Below are 21,129 nucleotides of genomic sequence, written 5' to 3' on the forward strand. Positions count from 1 at the left end.
GGTTCCATTCAATCGGATTACATGTGGGATATACTTTGCGTACTCGGCCTCGTCTGACAGCGCACTATCTCCTACGTCGCAATCAAGGGCTTAGGGTGCCCGTCAATAGAACCAGCCAATTTAGGGGGGTGCGTCTGTATTCGGACCAAGACCTGAAGCTTATCAAGGCCTCTTCCCCATCCTGCTAGCTTGAACTTGAAGTATGAACGAGCTGCATATTCATGAACATCAGCACACTTTCTTCCTCTCTTTATATCCTTCTAGCAGTTGACCTCTTCGTACACCGCGTTGGCTCCTGGATTCGACGTGTGTTGTGCTAGTACTCTCTGTTGAAGTATTGCTTTTTCTCATGCTCTACCACCTACTATCAGACGGAATGACTTTAGTGATATCTTTCCTGTGTCAACAACATATCTATTCTGAAATTTGACGACGAATCCTCCCTCTTCCATCGAGCGTATCTTGCTTCCTCCCGCAGTGCACCTTTCTCACATCAGTCTTACTTTGGCGTCAAGACGAACGTGTCAGGTTTTGCTGCTTACGGCTCGTTGGCCCACAAATAAATGGATTGATTCCTAGACTCTTAATGCAATTCACGCTCTCCTAGGCACATAATACACCCAGTAGCGGGACGTATCTATTATTCACCAAGGCATCGGAGTTCTATCGAACTGGAAAAGAATTGGCGTTGTCTTCCTTCTTCAGCGCTTCGACAACGTCGACGACCCTCCTCGCGCTGACACTTGGCTCCATACCTCCCTTCCCAGCCGAGGACCCCATATCCGTCGCAACCGACCCCGGATGCACCGGCATGATCACATATCCCTCTTCTTTCATCTCATCAGCATATTGCGCCGTCAACATGTTCAACGCTGCCTTGCTTACTGAATAGACCCCTGAACGCACCCTCCGTGTAGGGGACGCTACGATTTGGAAAAACCCTGAAGAAGAGGACATGAAGATAATCTTCTTCTCTCTGCCTTGGCGGAGGGCGGGGAGGCAAGCAGAGATGATGTGGTGTAGGCTGATGATGTTGGTGACGAGGTGGGATTCTAGAGTGGAGGGAGAGGAAGCGAGGAGAGAATCGAGCCCACCTACGGCAGCGTTGATGATGATGATGTCTAGTTCTTGGACGAGGGGATGTTGAACAGCTTTGGCGATGGAGGCGTCAGAGGTGATGTCGACGTCGGTGAGGGTATCGATGCCTTCGAGTGGAGTAGTGCTACGTACGGTGGCCACGACATTCCGGTTTTGGAGCTCTTTGGCGAGAGCGAGACAGGCCATGTGATGCGCCGAAACAGAAAATGACCGATCAACCAGTTGAACCACCGTAGGGCGTGAACCGTTTCACCCTTTCGCCATGACTACACTTCCACCAGAGATTGTAGAGACAGTCATATATGAGGCCTGGCACTCTGTAATGCCATCCTCAATGCGAACATCCTTCATGACCACTTGTCCCCTTGTTAACCGAACGTGGAAAGCCGTCTATGCCCCTATTGCTTCTCGGGATATCTACATCACCAACCGTGCATACATATACTACCTATGCAAGATAGCCCGGCTCCAAAAATCCATCATCTACTATGACTTCATCCCCCAGCTTACCCGTACTATTACCTGCTATGTCTACCTCGGAGACCAAACAGACGAAGCAGCTGTGGAAAGAGTGTACCACCATCTCATCAACCTACCCAATGACGCTGGCTTTAAAAATCTCTTTCCGCTCGTTCCATACCTTTCTTTCGAGCTCGGTTGGGTCAGTTTGGGGCGAAATCCACTTTTCCCGGAGTCCTGTGATATTCCTATTTACGTCCGAGCCTACTGGCACCGGTACCTGTCTACTATTGACGAGGAAGGGAAGATACGATTGGACGTTGGTATTTCCATGACAGATACGGACCCTCTGAGGTGTATACACTCCTCAACCTGGACGGATACAATGTGGAAATTGCGCAAAGTCAGAGTCATTGGAGGCGTGCCATGGTTCCTATACCCAAGATTCGCGCTTTATCATGGGACAACAGCTGATGGCATCCGCAACCTCCATCGAACCGCAAAGGTATACCAATATCGAGGGGATATTAAAGATATAAATCGGAACTTGTGGATGGCTTCCAAAAGGCAATGCAGTACGTGGGCAGTGGGACCTCCGCTGTCTGCATGATCTAACAATTTATCTAGAGTTAGGGTGTCTTAACACACTCTTCCATTGGTTGGAATACAAACGGGTGCAGTGGTCTTTACCCATAAGATATGATCCTTATGGTGCAACTTGATCTCCTTTGCTAGAGGCGCTCTGTTCACAGTACCGTACTGTATGTAAGACTGAATTTCGGACGTTGGTCTGTACAAACATATCATTCTTTCATGAGTCTAAGTACTATGCTACGATGAAGGAGCGTTGTTGCAAAGCTTCCTACTATGACTCCCTTTTATATTTCATTATGTTCATATTACTACGCTATGACAAAGGAGGGTCGTTATAAGCTTCCACGTTGCAGGACGGCTCCTTTGTATGCTCCTATATGGATGTCCGATGGACACCTGTAAGAATTCGAAGTTAAAGAAACCTCTTTTCACGAATTGAATTACATACAGATACTAGCTAGACCGGTGACTATTATACAAGTAACGAGTAACCGTCCGGCGTCCGAGGCGTCAGACTTCAAAGTTCAAATCAAAGTTCACTATAGGTAACAAAAAAACGAATCTCACTAGAAAATGAGCTTGACTGGGAATTGAACCCAGGACCTCCTCGATAAACACGACATGCGGTGGTCACCCTAACAAGGAATCATACTACTAGACCATCAAGCCACTCTTATTCATTCTATCTCTGGCTCTCCAAGCCCCGCGCTGTCGATTGCCTTATACTCTACCTCAGTCCCTTGTAATCTACTAATACGACGTAACAATTCGAATAATCGCGGAAGGTTTTACCCCAGAACGTAGCTCGGCAACACCCTGCCTCCCTTGATGGACTGGGATGACGAGTACACTCTGCTAGCCACCTCGTCCAAAGGTGACGCTCTCGACTTTCTCAATCTCGATGCGCCAGCCTCGACAGAAGCTGAGACGCCACTCTCCGAGCTCATTCGGCACTGGATGAACGAACGACACGCGCCGACGATCCTTGCAGCACAGGAACAGCTCCTTGGCTTGTTGCTCGACCACATACGGCGGCAGGTGCGCTTACGCGTTGTCAGCTTACTAGTTTATTTGACTTCCGTGCAGACAGACACGGTGCAGGCCCTTCGTGGCGACCCCTCCACCTCGGAAGAAGAGCATATTCGGATTATGCTAGTGCAGACAGAAGTAGAACGCGTCAAGTTTATTGTACGCTCATACATTAGGACGCGGCTGTACAAGGTGCATCAGCTTTCGAGAACAACTGGCTGAGACTAAACGCCAGGTAGATTGAGAGATACGCGCGGTTTATCACTACCGATGCGGAGATCCAAACGCGGCTGACAACAGCAGAAAAGGCGTATGCGAGCAGGTGGGTTGGCTTTTGCTTGGGTTGTATGCGGTACTTATCGATGTCAGCCAAGCACAACATACGGATCGGCATTTACATTATTCGGTACTGCAGAGTCTTCCACCGGCTCAGGCGCATCTCGACGACCAGCCCATATTTGTCCCGTCTATGGGTATGTCATTTGGGGTTACTACCTGACTGTTCTCAGTCCTCTCTCTAGTGACACAGCCCAACAAATCTCGAGCAGTTTTCGCCTATGCACTCAAAGAATGCCCACCTGTTCGTTTGCCAGAGTACGTGTTGTCGATCCCTTGTTTGCTTGTTCTAATCATGTTGCAGCGGCACGACTCTGTCCTTGGAGAAAGATCAGCTCACGCTCGTCCCATTCTACGTCGTAGAGCATCTAGTAGAACGAGGGGATGCAGAACTCGTCTGAATGTAGAATATCTGTGTACTGTACCATATAACATTAATGCTACCGTCTAGGCATGAACGGCTTGTCGTCTCCGTCCCATTCATCGTCATTCCCATGGCCATTCATTGCCTGATCTTCCCCTTCGTCTTGCTCTTCCTGCTCCTGCTCCTGCTCCTGCTCTGGCTCCTGCTCCATCACCACGTCTTTAGCCTCCTCCTGCTCCTTCACGACGACCGGCTCCTCCTCGCCCTTCTTCTTCCTCCTTCTCTTCGTCGGTGCCCCTTCAGCGTTCCCATCCTTCGGTGCAGCACCCTCCTTTTTGGCTTTTCCTCTCTTCCTCTTCCCACCCTCCGCCGGCTCTACATCCATATCAATCGTTCCACCAGCCGAAGGGTCCGGCACACCCTCCACAATCTCCTTCAAGAAATCCAGCATCTCCGTCGTCTCCACAGCATGTTTTCTACATCAGCATCAGCATAGATGGTCACAGCAGGCGGGATGTGACACGCACAGATGATACGCTTCCACCTTTTTCGACCCCCGTTCCGACGTGACTTTGTGAGCTTCTTCGATGATGAGACCGAGGAACATCTCCAGGGCTTTCGCTGGAGTGGATGCGTCAGAAGTTATCTGATGTTTCGAGCCTGAGAGGCGTACATATCACGATGGGTGTCGCCTGTGCTACCTTGCCAACTTCTTCGTCTTTCTGCATTATCTTCTTTATCCGGGCCTATTACTCAACCTAGTTAGTAGGATATTGCCATACAGGGTGCGCGAACTCACAACAGGAAATTTCGTTTGTCGGTTCTTGTTCTTCATCGTGGGACAACAGCAGGGAGAATCAGATGCGTTCAAGTTGAAGGAAAGTCCAGATGGGTAAACAGGATCACGTCCGCGGAGATTGCTGGGCCAAGGGATAACACTAAATTGACGGCCTGATGGTCTAGTAGTATGATTCCTTGTTAGGGTGAAAGCATCCTCATCGAGGAGGTCCTGGGTTCAATTCCCAGTCAGGCCCGTGGGCATGTTTCTAGACCATTTAAATTTTGCTGCTTGGAGTCTGGACTCTGGAGTCCTAAGGTTGCGACCGTTGCGTACGAAAGCTCCAGGGGAGTTGTAAGTGACTTTTTGTTACTGGCCCTTCCCCAGGGGGGTTTGGTTTTGCTACGGTAAGTTACCGTAGTTTGAATATCAATTTCACCTCCACTTTGAATCGATACGGGCCCCCCCGAGTCACTTATCGGGGCTAGGAGCCATAAAGGTTTACTGGGAAAGTACCCTTGGCACTACAGCCGAATTTCAAGCAGGCAGAACTTGTTTTCATCGACATTCACGGCCCGTGCTCCTGGACTACTCTCACCTTGTCCTTTCACCATGACTACGTTTCCTCTAGAGCTTGTAGAGTGTGTCATATACGAGGCCTGGCGCTCTGAAATGCCATCCTCGGCCCGAACATCCTTCATGACCACTTGTCCCCTTGTTAACCGAACGTGGAAAGCTGCTTATGCTCCTATTGCTTCTCAGGATTTGTACATCACCAACCTCGCATTTCTGGATTACCTATGCGACATATTACAGGCCCAAAAATCCATCATCTACCATGACTTTATCCCCCGACTTACCTGTTTCATTACCTGCTTCGTCGACCTCCGCGAAAATGGAGAAAGAGCAGCAAAAGGGGCCTATCGTTATCTCATTCATCTACCCAATATCCGTGGTTTCCAGGTTTTGTTCAAACATGTTGATTATATATCTTTCCAGATTGTTTGGATTGGTTTTGGCAGGGATATAATATCACCGTTCCGTGGTATTCCCATTCGAGCCCGCTACGACCGGTTCCTTTCTAATGACTCCTCCTCTTACTCTGGGAAGACACAAATGCGTATTCGTATTTCTATGAAGGACCAAGGCTATTGGTCCCGCGGATCGGTGTACTGGTCATATGCGTTGTCGGATTTGCGCAACGTCGGTGTCCCTCCGTCCTTCTTTACCACTGCAGTATCACCAGGGTCGTATCGTGAGACGGTACACCATGGTGTCCGAAGCCTCCGTCACACTACGACCATATATGAGAGGCAGCTTGGATCCTGGGATCCAAGGGATATCAATCAGCACTTGTGGATGGTTTCCGAGGGGCGGCAGAGGACGGTACTTGGTATATGATTAGAGCCACTTCCACCTAGTTAGCTGGTCTAACATTCCCACTTGTAGGGTCGAGGTGTCTTGCTACCGCCTTCTATAGTCGAGAATTTAAACGCCTGCAGTCATCGTTACCCAGGGCGAAAAATCGTCCTAGGAAGCATAAGTCGACCCTCCTTGAGAAGGAGAAGTTGGTCTAACTTAGACATGCTATCGTTCCGGTGGTATGAAGTTACTTGTACATGCAATGTTATGTTATTGGAATGTTCAAGAGAATTACATTGTCATTGCTGAATCTATCTCTATTCTCAATCGTCGGGATGTGTTCTAAGGCGACATGTCCATAAACTTCAACTTCAACCACGTTACACCTTCCATTATCATTATACGGTACGCCCACCTACCTCCCTTGGGACGGTGAGCACACCACCTCGTCCAAAGGCTCTCGACCTTCTCAATCTCGATGCACCAGCCTCGACAGAAGCTGAGACGTCACTCTCTGACCTCATCCGGCACCGGATGAATGAACGACACGCGCCGACGATCCTTGCAGTGCAGGAACAACTCCTTGGTTTGTCGGTCGACCTTGGTAGCGACCCTTCTCGGAAGAAGAGCACATCCGAATTATGGTCGTCCAGATAGGGGTGGAACGTGTCAAATTCATCGGTGTGCACTCATATATCTGGACACGTCTCTATAAGATGCAGCAACTTTCTAGAACAATTGGTTCAAGGGACTGAACGCGCGAGGTAGACTGTGAACTACGCGCGACTCATCACCACCGATGCAGAAATCCAAACTCGGCTGATAATAGCAGAAAACGCGAGTGGTGCCCCCCTGGTGATTTTTATAATAATTGGCGAATCAACGCAACGCGCAGATTGAAAAAAGAGGCACTGTATCATGGGTAGGAATGATTAGACAAAGACAAGGTGAATGTTCTCTTGATATAGCGTGCAGATCAGATCTTCATAGATTTTCTTGCCAAGCATTAGTGATGGTATTACACTATGATTGTACAGCCCAAATAAATTACAACGGGTATCTTCATACCGGTGGTGACAGTTTTCGCTCCCTGCACAGAAAAACATCAGTTGGTTCCTTCGCGTTTCAAATCCGACAGCTAACAATAAACTTACCCATTCGCATTCCCCAGTAGCTCCTCAAATCGTCGCCTGAAATTCTCCAGTTGCGAATCAAACTCGTGTCCGGTATTGTGCCCGTGGTCCATTTGAAATGCCTGACACTCTCGGATGAACTGCTCGAGATCTTTCACGCGTGTTATCGATAGTTCAGGCTCGTTGGAACCGCGAGCTCGAGCGAGGTAAGACGCTACCATGGTTGAGATACCTCCTGGAAGAAAATGAGCATGAGGGATGGAATGGAATGAGTTCTTTCGTTCCCACCAATGATTGATATAGCGATCGAGGTCTAGGAAAGCGTTGAGCTTGAGAAATTTGTCATAGAAAGAGCTCAAATCTGACCTGTTTCCCGGACGTCGCAGCCGATAGCCCCGTCGTAAGTGCACCCAATAGGACCTGCAGACCTGAACGACTTCAGCACGACTAGTTACGTCTGGAATAATAACCCACCTATCGCGATGTTAAGCGCATAACCTGACATCCTCGCTTTCAAAAGGTACTTTTCCCTCGACGTTTCCGCAGTGCTCAGGGTGGGCTGTAAACGCTCGCCTACTGTTTTAAGACGTGGAGGCTATGAGTAAAGCGTGGGTTTAGCCACACGCACTCTTCCATGAGGCAGCAAAGACGCACTTTTTCCGACCTGGTGTCGACGGGGATGATCCAGTCAATGTCGGATCTTCGTGAGGCCCTCCGCCCAGGTGAGATCGAGTCTTGAGCTGGCAGGGGAGGCAAGGGGTTGTTCGAGAGGCTGCTGTGGAGAGGCGCGTACGACGTGTCCGATCTGCCAGTAGGCGCGTCGCCCGGGTCGGATAGAGGTGAGCTGTGTCTGATGGAAGTGTATGTCGAGGGATTCCTCTCTTGACTGATTATTGGGACTGGGGCTGCGATCGTAGGTCCAGGGCCAGAATTGAGAGCCAGGGAGGAGCCACCCTGGGCCTGAGAATGAGAGTTTCCAGCACGGTCGGGAGTCTGAGAGTGATCCATAGCGAAAGAGTGACAGATGAAAGGGTATTTAGAGTCTCCTAAGCGAGTGTGCGTGTGCCGAAGTTCAACAGTTACATGCGTACGGCAGCATACTTATATCTATAATTCGGACACAGAGACGAAAGTTCGTTGCGTCCGCATGTTGCAGATGGAGCTGATTCAAAGAAGCACATAAAAGCGCCCAATGATGAGAACCTTTCCCGACGAACCTTAAGTTTTGGGACTATGCTATCCTAGGTTTCATCACGACGCTGTAAATTAGGGACGTGCGAGTATTAGAAAATTTGAAGAATTGAAGAGCGCATCAAATATATCCGAGTGTTGGCCGTTGACGGTGACGGGCGGAATGTTATGTGGATACATTGGTAAGCTTCTCTTAGTTGCATATAGTTGATGTGCTCATTCATTTTCATTCCCATCCGGAGATGAGTAAACCCCTGTGCCTCTAGCGAATTGTTTTCTATGTAGTACAAAGCATGTTGACATTCTAAATATTATATTACTTTTGGGCGTCCGCAATCTACAGAAGGACACTCATGAGAAGGGCCATACGAATCTAGACGGGGTGGGTCAATGATTTCATATTCAACTAAGCAAAGAGGTACTCACGAAAAGACCGTAGCGCATCTGTCTAAAGTAGACAGCACGGCGGGAGTCAAAGTCAACTTCAGGATCAATTTCTATGGTTCAGAGTCAGCGAACAGGTTTACACAGCAAAGTCATAGATGACTTACCATTCACCCTCGGCAATGGATGCATGACAATCATATCTTCTTTGGCTCTTGACAGAACGGCATGGTCTACACGGTAAGCATCTTTCACTTGCAACCACTCTGCCTCGGTTTCAAATCTTTCCTTTTGAACGCGCGTCACGTATAGCACATCAGTGTCGTGTAAAACTTCCTCTAGGGACTCGCATATCGTGACTGGTATGCCAGCTTTCCGAGCAGCAGAAACCACGTTGGCAGGCATAGCAAGCGACGGAGGTGATACGAAGTTGAGCTGGACAGAATATAGACTAAGCAGGGTGACGAGACTGTGGACTGTACGCCCGTTCTTGAGATCACCCAAAAGAGTGATGGTGCGTCCATTGACAGTCCCCAGTTCCGATCGAATGGTGTACACATCTAATAGCGCCTATCAAAGAAGGTAAGAACTATGCTTTCAATATTAGTTGAACGCCGTACCTGTGTAGGGTGTTCCCCAATTCCATCCCCTGCATTAATGATAGGAACCGGAGAGAACTTTGCGGCCAACTGTGCACTGCCAACATCCGGATGCCGTATCACAATAGCATCACCGTAGCAAGCAAGAGTCCTGATCGTGTCCGGTAACGTCTCGCCCTTCATGACGGAAGAGTTATCCGCACTGATCTGGACAACCTGTCCACCGCACCGTTTCATGGCAGCATCAAACGACGAGCTAGTCCGTGTCGAGGGTTCATAGAATGCGGTGCATAGCACTTTTCCTTTCAGGACGTCGAGAGTCCCGTTACGCTCGACCTGCAGACGCATCTCATGAGCAAGAGAGAACAAGTCATACATGTCCCGATGGGTGAATTGCTTTACGGAGAGGATGTGCCGACGATGGAACGACGGATGGGGAAGGAGATGGGAAGAGATATTCCATACAGCCGAGCCTTGTATCGTAGGGTGCCCCGGCGGAGCCATAGGCGGGCCCATAGGAAGCGTTGCGATAGCTCCCAAGGAGGCGGGCTCCGCTGCCTTCAGTGCTGGAGACACCAAAGCTGCTGCGGAAGGGTGGGTAATTGTCGCGCTCGAAATATCTTTACCGTTGGGCGATGAAGTCAAGGCGCCATCTAGGAAAGCCGTCTGGCCGTGCACAATGACTCTATGGATAGCACCCGTAACGAAACCTTTCTCTGCTGGTGACCAGCATGTTTCCCGTTTTCCGAATGGAGCTTTACGGCCAACAACCACTTCAACGGTGGTGTTGGACTGCTCAGGAAGTCCGAAGATGAGAACCGGGTTATCATGCAAGCGAAGACGGATATCCTCGAGTGTGAGACGCCCGTCTGCTACTGCAGTGAGCAGAAGGGGCAGCGTTTCCTCCATGCCTGACCACGACGAAGTCGTTTCTCCCTCTTCTGTGGCCAAAAGATAAGGGGTTGCACCAACAGAGAAGGCATCGATCGTTTCGAGCTTCGACCATATCGCCTTTTGATCTTCTATAGTTGGCAGACATGTTGACTTGGGAAATTGGGAACGGTTGAAGAACAACGAGTATACAGACACATCGCATGTGACCTTCAGCTGCTTAGCCTTGCTGAGAGAAATCAACAGCAAGTCGTCGCTCGTGAGAACATCGGTGACGTGAACGCTTCTGTTGTGCAAGCTTGCCAAAAGCAGTACAGACGCAAGGTCGGATCCTTTTGCGTTCGTGACAACGGGCTTATCGGACGTCCACGATGTGAAGTGAGCAGCGACTGCAGAGAGTGAGATGGTGACATGGTCAATGTTGAAGGGGATGAAGAGGGCTTTAGCTTCGGCTTGCAATTCGTCGTCCAAGCTCTGAACATTCTGTGCCGATGCAGCGAGCGTGAGCGCAAAATTACAATGAGCAGAGCCCTTGAGATTCGCTCTAGCTACATCCAATGACGCACGATCCGTAATCCGGGTGCTATGACCTATCGGAATCACAATGGCAGTTGTAAATCCTGCGCTAAGTGATGCTTCTGTTGCTTCTTCGAGATCCTTGCTTCCTGGTTCCACAAGACTGGGCACAAATGTCGCAATGCTAACCAATCCGGGGAAAGTGTGGGTTTGATGGGAGCTCTTCGAATCGACAGTCGATACGTCTAGTGGTAGCTTCCTGACGAGGGCTTCAGTAAGCATTTTGGCATTTTTGACGTTTGTGATAAGAGGGACAGCGAAATCCACTGCCATCCTCCGAGTATGATAGCCTTTACTGGTGTAACTAGCTGGTCGCCGATAGTGGTTCTTAGATGGGAGATTGATATACATATCAATAAGATTATTCGCGAGGTGCTGAGTGAGGGAGTATTCGGACTTTTGCTTGGCCCGGTTGTCTTCACCAAGGGTCTCCAGATACTTCGGGAAATGTAAGTTGGGAACAACAAAGACATGACATAGCGTTTTACCTTGCAAGAAACATTATGTTCTGTCAAGAAGTCGGCAGTACCAGATGTTGCGAAGATATTGTATCCTGCGGCACTTAACTTTTGGACTGACGGAAGTAGTTCCAGCTTTTCTCGGTAACTACCAATCGAGAAAAGAATGTTTTTCTTCGGGGGCACAATTCCGGTGGAAATAAGAGCCTTGAGGTACGCCTCGTATTTGTCGTGACCAAAGCATGCGACTTCTCCTGTTGACGCCATCTCTACTCCGAGAACAGGATCGGCACCAGACAATCGACTGAAGCTGAATTGTGGGACCTTGACTCCCACATAATCGGGAGGAAGATCCGATTCCGGATACGATTCAACGGGAAGGTCAAGCATAACTTTGGTAGCCATCTCGATAGCATCAATACCGGTCACCTTCGAGACGAATGGGAAGGATCTCGCAGCTCGAAGATTGCACTCGATGACCTTGATCTCGTTGTTCTTTGCGATAAACTGGATATTGAACGGCCCTGTGACATTGAGCGCATTCCCGATTTTTGCAGTGGCATCCACGATCTGTCGCACGGTTTGGGGATCCAAATCTTGAGGTGGGTGTATCAAAGTAGCGTCACCAGAATGCACGCCAGCATTCTCTACATGTTCGGAGATGTAGTGCATGACCATCTTGCCATCCTTAGCAACAGCGTCCATCTCAATTTCCTTCGCTTGCTCGATGTACTTAGTAATGACAACGGGGTGGTCACGGGAGACTGCAGTGGCCTGCGTGAGATAGTTCTGCAAATCGTCCCCAGTAGATACGACGTTCATAGCTGCTCCAGACAGGACATATGATGGTCGGACCAAGACGGGGTAACCCACTTTCTCGCAGAATGCGTAAGCCTCATCGAAGCTCGTGAGCTCTTTCCATAACGGTTGGTCCACACCAATCTCGTCCAAGAGACGCGAGAATTTGAACCGATTCTCAGCGGTATCAATCATCTCTGGCGACGTCCCGTAAATCTTGACGTTTTCGCGGTACAGTGGCAGAGCGATGTTATTGGGTGTTTGTCCACCCATTGAGAGGATGACACCCCTAGATTGCTCTGCGTCATAGATATCGAGGATGGTCTCCAAACTGATGTTCTCGAAATACAAACGATCGGCCTCATCGTAGTCGGTACTGACGGTCTCAGGATTGTAATTGACCATAATGGTGGGCAGCCCTTGATCGCGAAGAGTCCGGATGGCCCGGACAGCGCACCAATCGAACTCGACGGACGAACCAATGCGGTACACTCCAGACCCCAGCACCATGACACCACGATCATTGAAGGAAATGTCGTGCTCCACTGCATTGTAGGTCGTGTATAGATAGTTAGTGAATGCCGGGAATTCAGCAGCGACGGTATCGATCTGTTTCACGAAGGGGGCTATTCCTTGCTCCTTGCGAAGCGTGCGTACAGCGAGTTCTGTAGATCCCACACAAGTAGCAAGTTGCCTATCTGAGAATCCAAGCTGCTTCGCTTGACGGAGAATATCCGGAGTCAAAGTCGAAACACCATACCCACTAAGGAGCGATATTCAAACGAGGAACAGACCAAAAAAGCAGAAGACATACCCCAAAAGCACTTCCATATCATAGATGTACTTCAATTTGGCCAGGAACCATTTATCGATGTTGGTCATTTGCCAGATCTTGTCGATGCTATAGCCACGATGGAAAGCGGTTGAGATGGCGAATATACGCTTATCTGTCGGATTAACAAGCTCTTCGTCGATATCCTCCACGAAATCGTTCTGTATGATACTCATCAGAAACGAGCCTGTGTCAAAAGAAGAAATTTTACCTTCGCAAACCCTGAGAACTGGTCGTCGATAGCTCGAATAGCCTTCTGAATCGTCTCCTCAAATGTTCGCCCGATGCTCATGACCTCACCAACACTCTTCATGCTACTACTAAGAAGGCGACTAACACGGTTGAACTTCTTCAAGTCCCATCGTGGAATCTTGACGACTACATAATCCAAGCTGGGTTCAAAGCATGCGCTAGTGACCTTTGTGACCGAGTTCTTGATTTCATTGAGAGGAATACCCAGACCGAGCTTCGCGGCAATGAAAGCAAGAGGATAGCCAGTAGCTTTCGATGCAAGAGCCGATGATCGAGACAGACGTGCATTAACCTTGCGGTACATTTTTAATGAGTACGATGAGCATGAGAAGGTGATGTAAACCGACCTCGATGATGCAGTACTCCTGGGAGCTGGGATTGAGAGCGTACTGAATGTTACATTCACCAACAACGCCAAGATGTCTGATCACATTAATGGCAGTTGTCCGGAGCATGTTGTAATCCGAGTCTGAAAGCGTTTGCGAAGGGGCTACGACGATTGAATCACCAGTATGGATTCCCAAGGGATCGAAATTCTGCGCGGGTGTTATTAGCGCTTTAGAAAGATAGAAAATAACAACTAACCTCCATATTACAGACCGTGATGCAGTTGTCGCGACAGTCTCTGACCACTTCGTACTCGATCTCCTTCCATCCTTTCATACTCTTTTCCACCAGAACCTGAGGACTAGTAGCGAAAGCCTTGCTACACAGCGCCTTGAGTTGGGCTTCGTCCTGCGCAAAGCCGGACCCCAGTCCTCCCAATGCATAAGCAGCGCGGACAATGACGGGGAACCCAATGGTCCTTGCCGCATTGATAGCTTCCTCCTGGTTGACAGCAGTACAACTCTCTGCGCACTTCTCCCCAATCTCGGCCATGGCACTCGCGAATAACTGCCTATCCTCTGTGGTAATGATCGTGTCGATAGGCGTTCCCAGCACTTGCACCCCAAGCTCCGCAAATTCGTCCTTCAGCTTGATACCAACGTTCAAAGCTGTCTGGCCACCAAATGTGACGTAGATACCATCTGGCTTCTCGTACTTGATAATTTTCCGGACAAACTCTGGCGTGACTGGGAGGAAATACACCTTGTCGGCCAGACCTTTGGACGTAGCGATGGTAGCGATGTTGGGATTCACCATGATCGTGTAAATCCCTTCCTCCTTGAGTGCCTTGATCGCCTGAGATCCAGAATAATCAAACTCGCCCGCTTGACCAATGGACAGGCCTCCGGACCCAAGAATGATGACCTTGGTGACATTGGCACGGGGAACACGTTTGTCGTTGTCCTCTTTCTTCCCACCGGGGAGCGAGATAGTGGTGGCACAGTCCACGATGTTTTTAATGAAGACGTCAAACAAGAATTCGGTGTCGCGCGGTCCAGGAGTCGACTCCGGATGGAACTGAACGGAGAAGAATGGCTTGTCTTCGCAATAGATACCCTCGTTGCTTCCGTCGTTGGCATTTCGGAACAGTTCTTTCCATCCAGCCGGTAGCGTTGGCGTGTCCACCTGGAAACCATGGTTCTGGCTGGTGATATAACAACGACCCGAAAGCATGTCTGTACAAGGAATGTTGTGACCTCGATTTCCGTACTTCATCTTGGAGGTCTTCGCGCCTGTCGCAAGGGCGAGGAGCTGGTGGCCAAGACAAATGCCAAAAATAGGTTTATCGGCCCTTTTCATGGCTTCCGAGAGCCTAGCAATGGTCGAAGAGAGTAATGACGGGTCGCCGGGTCCGTTCGAGATGAAGATGCCATCATATGGCTCTGACTCACGTAGAAAATCGTAGTCCCAAGGAACAACCTTGAGCTCGACGCCTCTGTTGATGAAACAACGAATCTGGTTGTATTTCATGCCAACATCGATGGCTAGAACGCGGATTGGTCTGCCTGAAGGGTGTAGATGTGGAGTGACAGTCGGTGTGTAAAGCCGTGGCTCTATGATTGATACTTCTGCGACGAGATTGATCTGGTTAGGGTCCTGGAAAGGAATGTCGATGTAATCTTCTCTCCAAGAAGCCGTAGTATGTGGAGAGGACGCCCGCGAAGACACAGGGTTCAGCGATAACCTCCGACCCAATGGCACTTCCGGCCTCCTGGTGAGAATTTTCCCTAGCATGGAGCCTTTCTCTCGGATCTTTTTGGTGAGGGCACGGGTGTCGACGCCGTAAATGGCGGGTACCCCGTTTTCTTTGAGCCAGTCGCTCAGCGACGACTCCGCGAGGAAGTGACTAAAATCCTTGGAGTAGTTGCCGACCACGACAGCGGTTACATGGATGCGAGAAGACTCGAACTCGGCTGGGAGGTCGGAGGTGGCGCTCGGCCGTTTGGGCACACCATAGTTGCCGACGAGAGGATAAGTCAGGATGAGGATCTGTCCTTCGTAGGACGGGTCAGTTAAAGACTCCGTGTAGCCTACCATACCTAAAAGAAGAAAAATCAGAAAAATTTTCTCCATAAAAACGAGCACAGCGTACCGGTCTGAAAAACGCATTCGCCTGCTACGCTCGTTCCCTCTGCACCGAAACTAATACCTTTAAAAGCGGATCCATCGCCTAGTTCAAGGACAGCGTCATCACCAGACAACGTCGACTTATTATTTTGGGCGTAGGGTGCAGTCGCTAGAGGCGTCGGAAACAGTGTGCTGGATGTGCGCGACAACGCGGGACGGGTCGTAGACATGGTTGATAGCAAAGAATGGATTCAGGACGTAGCGGTTCTCGTCGTCGTCTTCCTCTCCACCCGGATTCGAGCCAACGGTTCGTGTTCGAGAGGAGAGGAAGAAGAGGAAAAATTTGTCCGGGCCTTGATGATGTGCTTGCTTGCCACATGGCAATGACCAATCAGGTAAATTTCAACACATAGTGACTAAGGTTGCTAGTGCCCATTGCTCAATACCGAGTATTCATGCAATCGGTAGTGAGAGTATATCACTGGTGCTGCAGGGGGCTGCGGTTTTGTAGGTCGTGTCCAGAAGATAACGAAGATATCTGGACCCTGCAAGATAAGCGCAATATCACCACGGAAAACTTACGACTCGCCGCTCGGAGATAATGGGAGCCGAGTGGCCAGCCATCAATGATATATAGTCGTGTTCATTATCAATTCATATATATACTGAGCACCAAATTCATGAGTGTACGTAGCAGATATCAAAAGAACTGGCGAGGGAATATATCGAGCGTGATTCGTCGTAGTCTTTCGTTCATTAGAGGCGGTTTTTTCTAAGGGCCTTACTGTTGTCAAGAAACGGTACTATGTCTGGGTCTGAAAGCAAGCCCCGTGAGTTTAAATACGTGTAGTAACATTTCATTAGACTTACCCCCGACAACATCGACATGTCAAGATATCCAAGATAAACACCAGAACACCAGTGATAGCTAGCGTTGTGGAACGAGGCATTAGTTACTGAAGCAGGCCCCATTAGCAGGAATAAACACACCTGCTACGATGCACTCAATGATCGCAGCCAGGCAGAAAACAACCGATCTAAGGGCTTCACCGATGCAATCAAAAACAGCTGTAGATTTGTACGTTTCTCTTCAAAATACGTTGCTTGAAAGGTGTTAGTTAGTTACCTGCTAAGCAAGAACAAATACAGCTTTGAAAGACTTAGTACAGGAACGACATCTGAATCTTATTATACCACCTACCCCATGTTGGTGAGTGTGAAGAGGATGGAGCAAAGGTGGAGCGTTCACTCCCGAATGTCTCAGGGATTTACAGGGTACCAATGACGTTATGGTAACCAAAGGAAGGGCACAATAGTAGTGGTTTATAAGAAACGGTTGCTGATAGGAGGTTGTAGTTTGAATTGTTGCTCAGGGGATAATTGACCTGAAATCCGTTCTCCTCCTCCATAGGGGTGGGAGTCAATTTCATGGTAGGTACTGATGAATATACGAGACTTGACAGGAAGAAGATGTAATATAAAGAAGCACAAGGGAAATACAAGAACTCAGGCCAAACGAGGTGGCGGATAAGATAGCTTGGCCGTTCGTACTAAATAGTATTTACGAGGGACCGGCATGCAGACAGGCTTGAGACACCGTAGAAGGTCGACTAGTTCGCTATAGCGATTCAGGTGGATTCAAGTTTTCTACAGAGCGGGAGGATCGACTGACAAACAGACAAGAAAATTTATAGAGATATATTCGTCGGGAGCCAAAGAAAAGATCTGTGTAAATTTCGTCGCTGCAAGTTGTTCGAGCCTGTCCCAACGTGGTCTGCAGCGCTGCACCTGCTTCAGCAGGGCGCGTACAAAAATATGTAATCGATTGCCTGTATTACTATTAGGGCTGGCCGTAGACAGATCAAAAATATTTGACGACTCTAACACACCAGCATGCTCAGAAGTTCTGTGAAACACCAGTGAGCTGTTCAACAGATATACTTACATGAAAGGGGGAATGTCCGTGACTGACGTCAACTGACGTGCTAGAGCTCACCGCCGCCGCAGCAATTTCAAAATCTTCGACATGAAATGGAACCACCACCATACATACTGGGGCTCCAATTCAAGATGCCTCTATTGCGGTTCTATATACCGTTCTTTATACCATGATACTACCATGATGCTGTGCTCACTCATGCATCACCGCAGTATTTTAACGGTAAACTGAAGGAACGCCGGCATCTGAAGCTGGAGCTTTTCACCTTTACATAGTTTCTTCACGATTTCACGGATGATCCTCGTAAGGGGGGGGGGAATCGATCCGTCTGGATCCTTTGCGAGCGGACTATATGGTGAGCTTCACAAAAAGATGCTGCATACTCCTCACATGACCTAGACCGTGATGGGCAAATTTTGATCAGCTTCTTCATCGTCGAATCTACTTTTATAGACCAAAAAAGTCTCACGGACGTATTGTCCGCACGTGGCCATCCCGTTTGCACCACGCCTACGTCCGTGTTCAATGGAGAAGGCTGTTCTACTGTTGCGAACTGTTGCCAACGACGACGACGAATAGACCGGACCCCCTCTCTTGCATAGAGGTTTTCTCTCACTATTGCCCACCTTCTCGCGATGCTGCCTCAAAAGTCACCTTCGCTGACTGACAGCGCTCGTTTTAGCGTCAGTCAAGGTTCGAGCCGGTTTCGGGAGTCGACTCACCTCATCCCTTCTCGAATATCCGAGGATAAACGTTATGTACGTGCATGGTATCCCCACCATTTGTATGTGCTGATTCGTGCAGAAACCACTTGCGCTTTCTCTGCCTGTCGTGGTGGGAACGCCACTTTCCATGCTGGCTTTGGGAGTGGCGCTCGAAATAGGCGTCAACCTTTCCAACAAGAATCAGGGTATGGAAGATCCGTGGCTCGTGGAATATGGTCCCAATTAACGATTGGCTCAGGTTTCAGCGTTCCCGAGACCAACCCGCTCGGATTTGCGTCCGCGCAATTTTTGCTTGTGAGTTGTAATGCCAAGGCTTCGCAAGCCCGTTACTCATGTGGATGTCCTTTTTTAGTCCTTTGTACCTACAATGTAATGTTGCGAGATTCGCGCATCTATGCAGTTTCTGACCGTGTACAGATTTGTCATACCAGTAGCATTTCTCTGGCGTGAGCTAGATTGGTATCTTAGGTGGTATCAGGTGTGTTTGTCAATCAGCGATTGGTGTTCTTTACAGCTGACTTTCTTAGCCATATGTCGTCCTTTCAAGAGGAAATGCTTCTGTCGAGGAAGGCATATTGTTAGATTATGTAGGTCATCATTTGCCTTCAGATTTACCTGTCAATAATCCTGCTATAGATCTCTCTTGGGTATGTCATCCATTATGGTGATGTTCGAAAGAATTTCGAATTCAGTCCTTCAGGCCATTTTTCGCTTTGTTCTACTCCACCAAGTTCAAACACAGAGTTGTGTTTTGGTCGGCGTTTACAGCATGTGCAACATACCTTTTACAGCCTCTTGGTAAGTTGCGTATTGTTAGTAGAATACTCACTCATCTGGTCATAGCAAGCTCCATATTTCAGATTCAGCAACGCTCAATGCCTTCAAGTGCGTCCAGAAAACGGAGATAAGCGTATTCAATCTAACTGCTTCCAGATACGACGGTAACGAGTACGCGGACCATTGGATTGACACCAGATGTCAACCAGCTGAACGCATTTGTTGCCGCCGCCGGGGTGCGTTAAATTCTTCATCAATATCTATTTGCTGACATATCGTCCAGTTCGCGGACGCAGCCGCCTTCAATAACCTTACAGATCCTCCATTCGTCCAGGCCGGGTGGGCTACCGCCGAGTTTGCCATTCCTAGTAGCAACGGCCTGAACGCCACAATCAGTGTGGATACTACAGGAATCCAAACGAATCCAAATTGTGAAAATGCACGGAACACGACTTTTAATGAAACAACTTCGACCATTGAATCTATATCTATATCTGATTGCGCTCAATCGGTGCCAGTCAATACGTCGGTACGTAATTGATTGAAGGCAAAGCTGGCTGAGCCAATCATATCTTTCAGATGGGTATACAGTACGGCGTTGTAAGCCTTGAATGTGGCAGCGGGGCAAATCTAAGTGTTGAATTTCAACCGGTCATGTTTTGGTATGCGTTCATTCTCTGATGTCGTAATTTGAAGTGCTCATTATATCGGATACAAGGTACTTTCATCAGCGCTCTGACAATGCAGAATTTGAAGCGAGGACTGTATTCTGTGCTCCCTCCATCCAAACCTTTAATGTGACAGCCCAAGCATACCTGCAAGACCGTACGATTGCGGAGTGTAACCCCACTGAGAATTACATGCAGCCTAATAACGTTACTGGTGCCCCTCTCTTTGGACATCCATTCAATGCGTGCGTCCTTTGCTGCAGCCGCATGTGTCATGAGTCTGACGCATGTGTAGCGTCGTCTTTAATAGCAGCTCGAATCCGTTCATCCAGGCCAGAGCAAATGCTACCAACATCGCCATCCCGGGAACCGTTTTTAGATTTGCTTCTCAGCTCGAAAATGGACCCCAGTCAATATTTGATCTTCCAAATGGGTTCTTAGATATAACACACAACGTCTATGTACGGCGTGGCAATCTCCTGAGAATTGACATTGTTTTGATGGTAATGATCAACAGACGCAACATCTAGCTTTGACAGCAAAAAACATCTACTTCGTTGCTGAGAACAGGACGATATCAGCTCAACTTGAATCTTACGTTCCGCGGCTGGTCATCAAGTACGTTCGTGTCTTTCTTGGTTCCTACTGTTGTTGATGACTCTTGCTCAAAGTTCACTTCCTGGCCATGTGCTCGCTTTGTTGCTTTTCGTCATCGGGTTCATCGGAACATTCCTTCACATCATCAATCGACGACAGCGTCGCCACCTGTTCATCGCTTCGCCTCCAGGGTCAATCGGAGGGATCGTATCGATGACCAGTCATTCAGGCTTCGGCCAGTTATTGGTGCCGTATGACAGTGAGGAGAGTATTGAGCGTAAGTTGACGGGACTGCGGTTCCGGCTGGATAAGCGGACAGGTGCTATTGTAGCAGAGGATGATGACACAGGAGACTATGAAGCTGATGAGGATGGTGTTGCGTTGTTAGGAGTGTCGAAAGGTCACTCGCGGAATTCCTCGTTGCCGATGTCGCCACCTTCTCAAGGCGCGACCTCAGGATATCCATCGTGGAAAGGCTCTTCGAAGCCGTTGAGAACTCCTTATGACCCGCTATGAGGGATGATACCATTCGTTATTATCGGACTTTTTTTATGGACATTTTGCATATCACTAGAGTTTCATAGCACCACTAACCGCAATGACTTATTTTAACCTTCGGGATCACATATCCTTTAACTCGCATGATGGGTTGGGGAAAAAAACCTTGTGCTCTTTGATTCTGCTGTGGCGTTTTCTTAGGTATTGATTCCAACTAATTAAAGAAGCCGAGAGGGTACAGCGCCGAAAAGACCGCCAAAATGTATTGAGAGGTACGATCCATCCATCTGCATCTTCTAAGAACTTGAGCGTTCCACTTCTTTTTTTGTCACAAAGA

The 21,129-nt window shown here is 48.7% G+C and overlaps 7 protein-coding genes and 2 non-coding genes across 9 annotated transcripts; 4 read left to right on the top strand and 5 right to left on the bottom strand.

Annotated features, from left to right (window-relative positions):
* Window positions 1–382: 382 nt before the first annotated feature.
* On the bottom strand, window positions 383–1,284 carry EV420DRAFT_1713720 (uncharacterized protein; the record flags this gene model as incomplete). Its single annotated transcript, XM_060479667.1, has 1 exon — window positions 383–1,284. One exon carries the CDS (start codon window positions 1,282–1,284, stop codon window positions 664–666), a length of 621 nt encoding a protein of 206 aa, XP_060326130.1. The 3' UTR covers window positions 383–663.
* On the top strand, window positions 1,255–2,639 carry EV420DRAFT_873451 (uncharacterized protein). Its single transcript, XM_060483823.1, has 2 exons — window positions 1,255–2,124; window positions 2,185–2,639. Exons 1-2 carry the CDS (start codon window positions 1,361–1,363, stop codon window positions 2,198–2,200), a joined length of 780 nt encoding a protein of 259 aa, XP_060326131.1. The 5' UTR covers window positions 1,255–1,360; the 3' UTR covers window positions 2,201–2,639.
* Window positions 2,640–2,726: 87 nt separating this feature from the next.
* EV420DRAFT_t224 lies at window positions 2,727–2,820 on the bottom strand. The gene has a single exon. It is a non-coding gene; the product is annotated as a tRNA-Pro (tRNA).
* Window positions 2,821–2,979: 159 nt separating this feature from the next.
* Window positions 2,980–3,917, top strand: EV420DRAFT_1276095 (uncharacterized protein; the record flags this gene model as incomplete). Its single annotated transcript, XM_060467942.1, has 6 exons — window positions 2,980–3,189; window positions 3,238–3,372; window positions 3,420–3,502; window positions 3,550–3,653; window positions 3,702–3,774; window positions 3,821–3,917. The coding sequence occupies 6 exons, from the start codon at window positions 2,980–2,982 to the stop codon at window positions 3,915–3,917; spliced, it is 702 nt and encodes a 233-aa protein (XP_060326132.1).
* A 39-nt stretch (window positions 3,918–3,956) lies between these two features.
* Window positions 3,957–4,715, bottom strand: EV420DRAFT_1276050 (uncharacterized protein; the record flags this gene model as incomplete). Its single annotated transcript, XM_060467939.1, is given in 4 exon segments — window positions 3,957–4,356; window positions 4,408–4,540; window positions 4,554–4,626; window positions 4,680–4,715. 4 exon segments carry the CDS (start codon window positions 4,713–4,715, stop codon window positions 3,957–3,959), a joined length of 642 nt encoding a protein of 213 aa, XP_060326133.1.
* A 113-nt stretch (window positions 4,716–4,828) lies between these two features.
* Window positions 4,829–4,914, top strand: EV420DRAFT_t223. The gene has a single exon. It is a non-coding gene; the product is annotated as a tRNA-Pro (tRNA).
* A 2,071-nt stretch (window positions 4,915–6,985) lies between these two features.
* EV420DRAFT_1568662 (uncharacterized protein) lies at window positions 6,986–8,527 on the bottom strand. The gene is made up of 7 exons (XM_060474178.1): window positions 8,371–8,527; window positions 7,808–8,315; window positions 7,628–7,748; window positions 7,520–7,581; window positions 7,442–7,466; window positions 7,175–7,388; window positions 6,986–7,110 (listed from the first exon to the last, which is right to left on the bottom strand). The coding sequence occupies exons 2-7, from the start codon at window positions 8,159–8,161 to the stop codon at window positions 7,083–7,085; spliced, it is 804 nt and encodes a 267-aa protein (XP_060326134.1). The 5' UTR covers window positions 8,162–8,315; window positions 8,371–8,527; the 3' UTR covers window positions 6,986–7,082.
* Window positions 8,528–16,183, bottom strand: EV420DRAFT_1767553 (uncharacterized protein). The gene is made up of 10 exons (XM_060480925.1): window positions 15,614–16,183; window positions 13,720–15,560; window positions 13,482–13,670; window positions 13,094–13,426; window positions 12,865–13,043; window positions 11,283–12,813; window positions 9,349–11,232; window positions 8,896–9,298; window positions 8,771–8,841; window positions 8,528–8,717 (listed from the first exon to the last, which is right to left on the bottom strand). The coding sequence occupies exons 1-10, from the start codon at window positions 15,816–15,818 to the stop codon at window positions 8,682–8,684; spliced, it is 6,672 nt and encodes a 2,223-aa protein (XP_060326135.1). The 5' UTR covers window positions 15,819–16,183; the 3' UTR covers window positions 8,528–8,681.
* Window positions 16,184–18,162: 1,979 nt separating this feature from the next.
* Window positions 18,163–20,810, top strand: EV420DRAFT_1276276 (uncharacterized protein; the record flags this gene model as incomplete). Its single annotated transcript, XM_060467950.1, has 14 exons — window positions 18,163–18,285; window positions 18,332–18,437; window positions 18,491–18,546; window positions 18,605–18,621; window positions 18,670–18,730; window positions 18,780–18,843; window positions 18,997–19,137; window positions 19,186–19,265; window positions 19,313–19,558; window positions 19,609–19,697; window positions 19,748–19,942; window positions 19,993–20,158; window positions 20,215–20,315; window positions 20,369–20,810. 14 exons carry the CDS (start codon window positions 18,163–18,165, stop codon window positions 20,808–20,810), a joined length of 1,887 nt encoding a protein of 628 aa, XP_060326136.1.
* Window positions 20,811–21,129: the final 319 nt, after the last annotated feature.

Source organism: Desarmillaria tabescens (genome assembly GCF_030435595.1).
Source record: "Desarmillaria tabescens strain CCBAS 213 chromosome Unknown EV420scaffold_44, whole genome shotgun sequence".
NCBI lineage: Eukaryota > Fungi > Basidiomycota > Agaricomycetes > Agaricales > Physalacriaceae > Desarmillaria > Desarmillaria tabescens.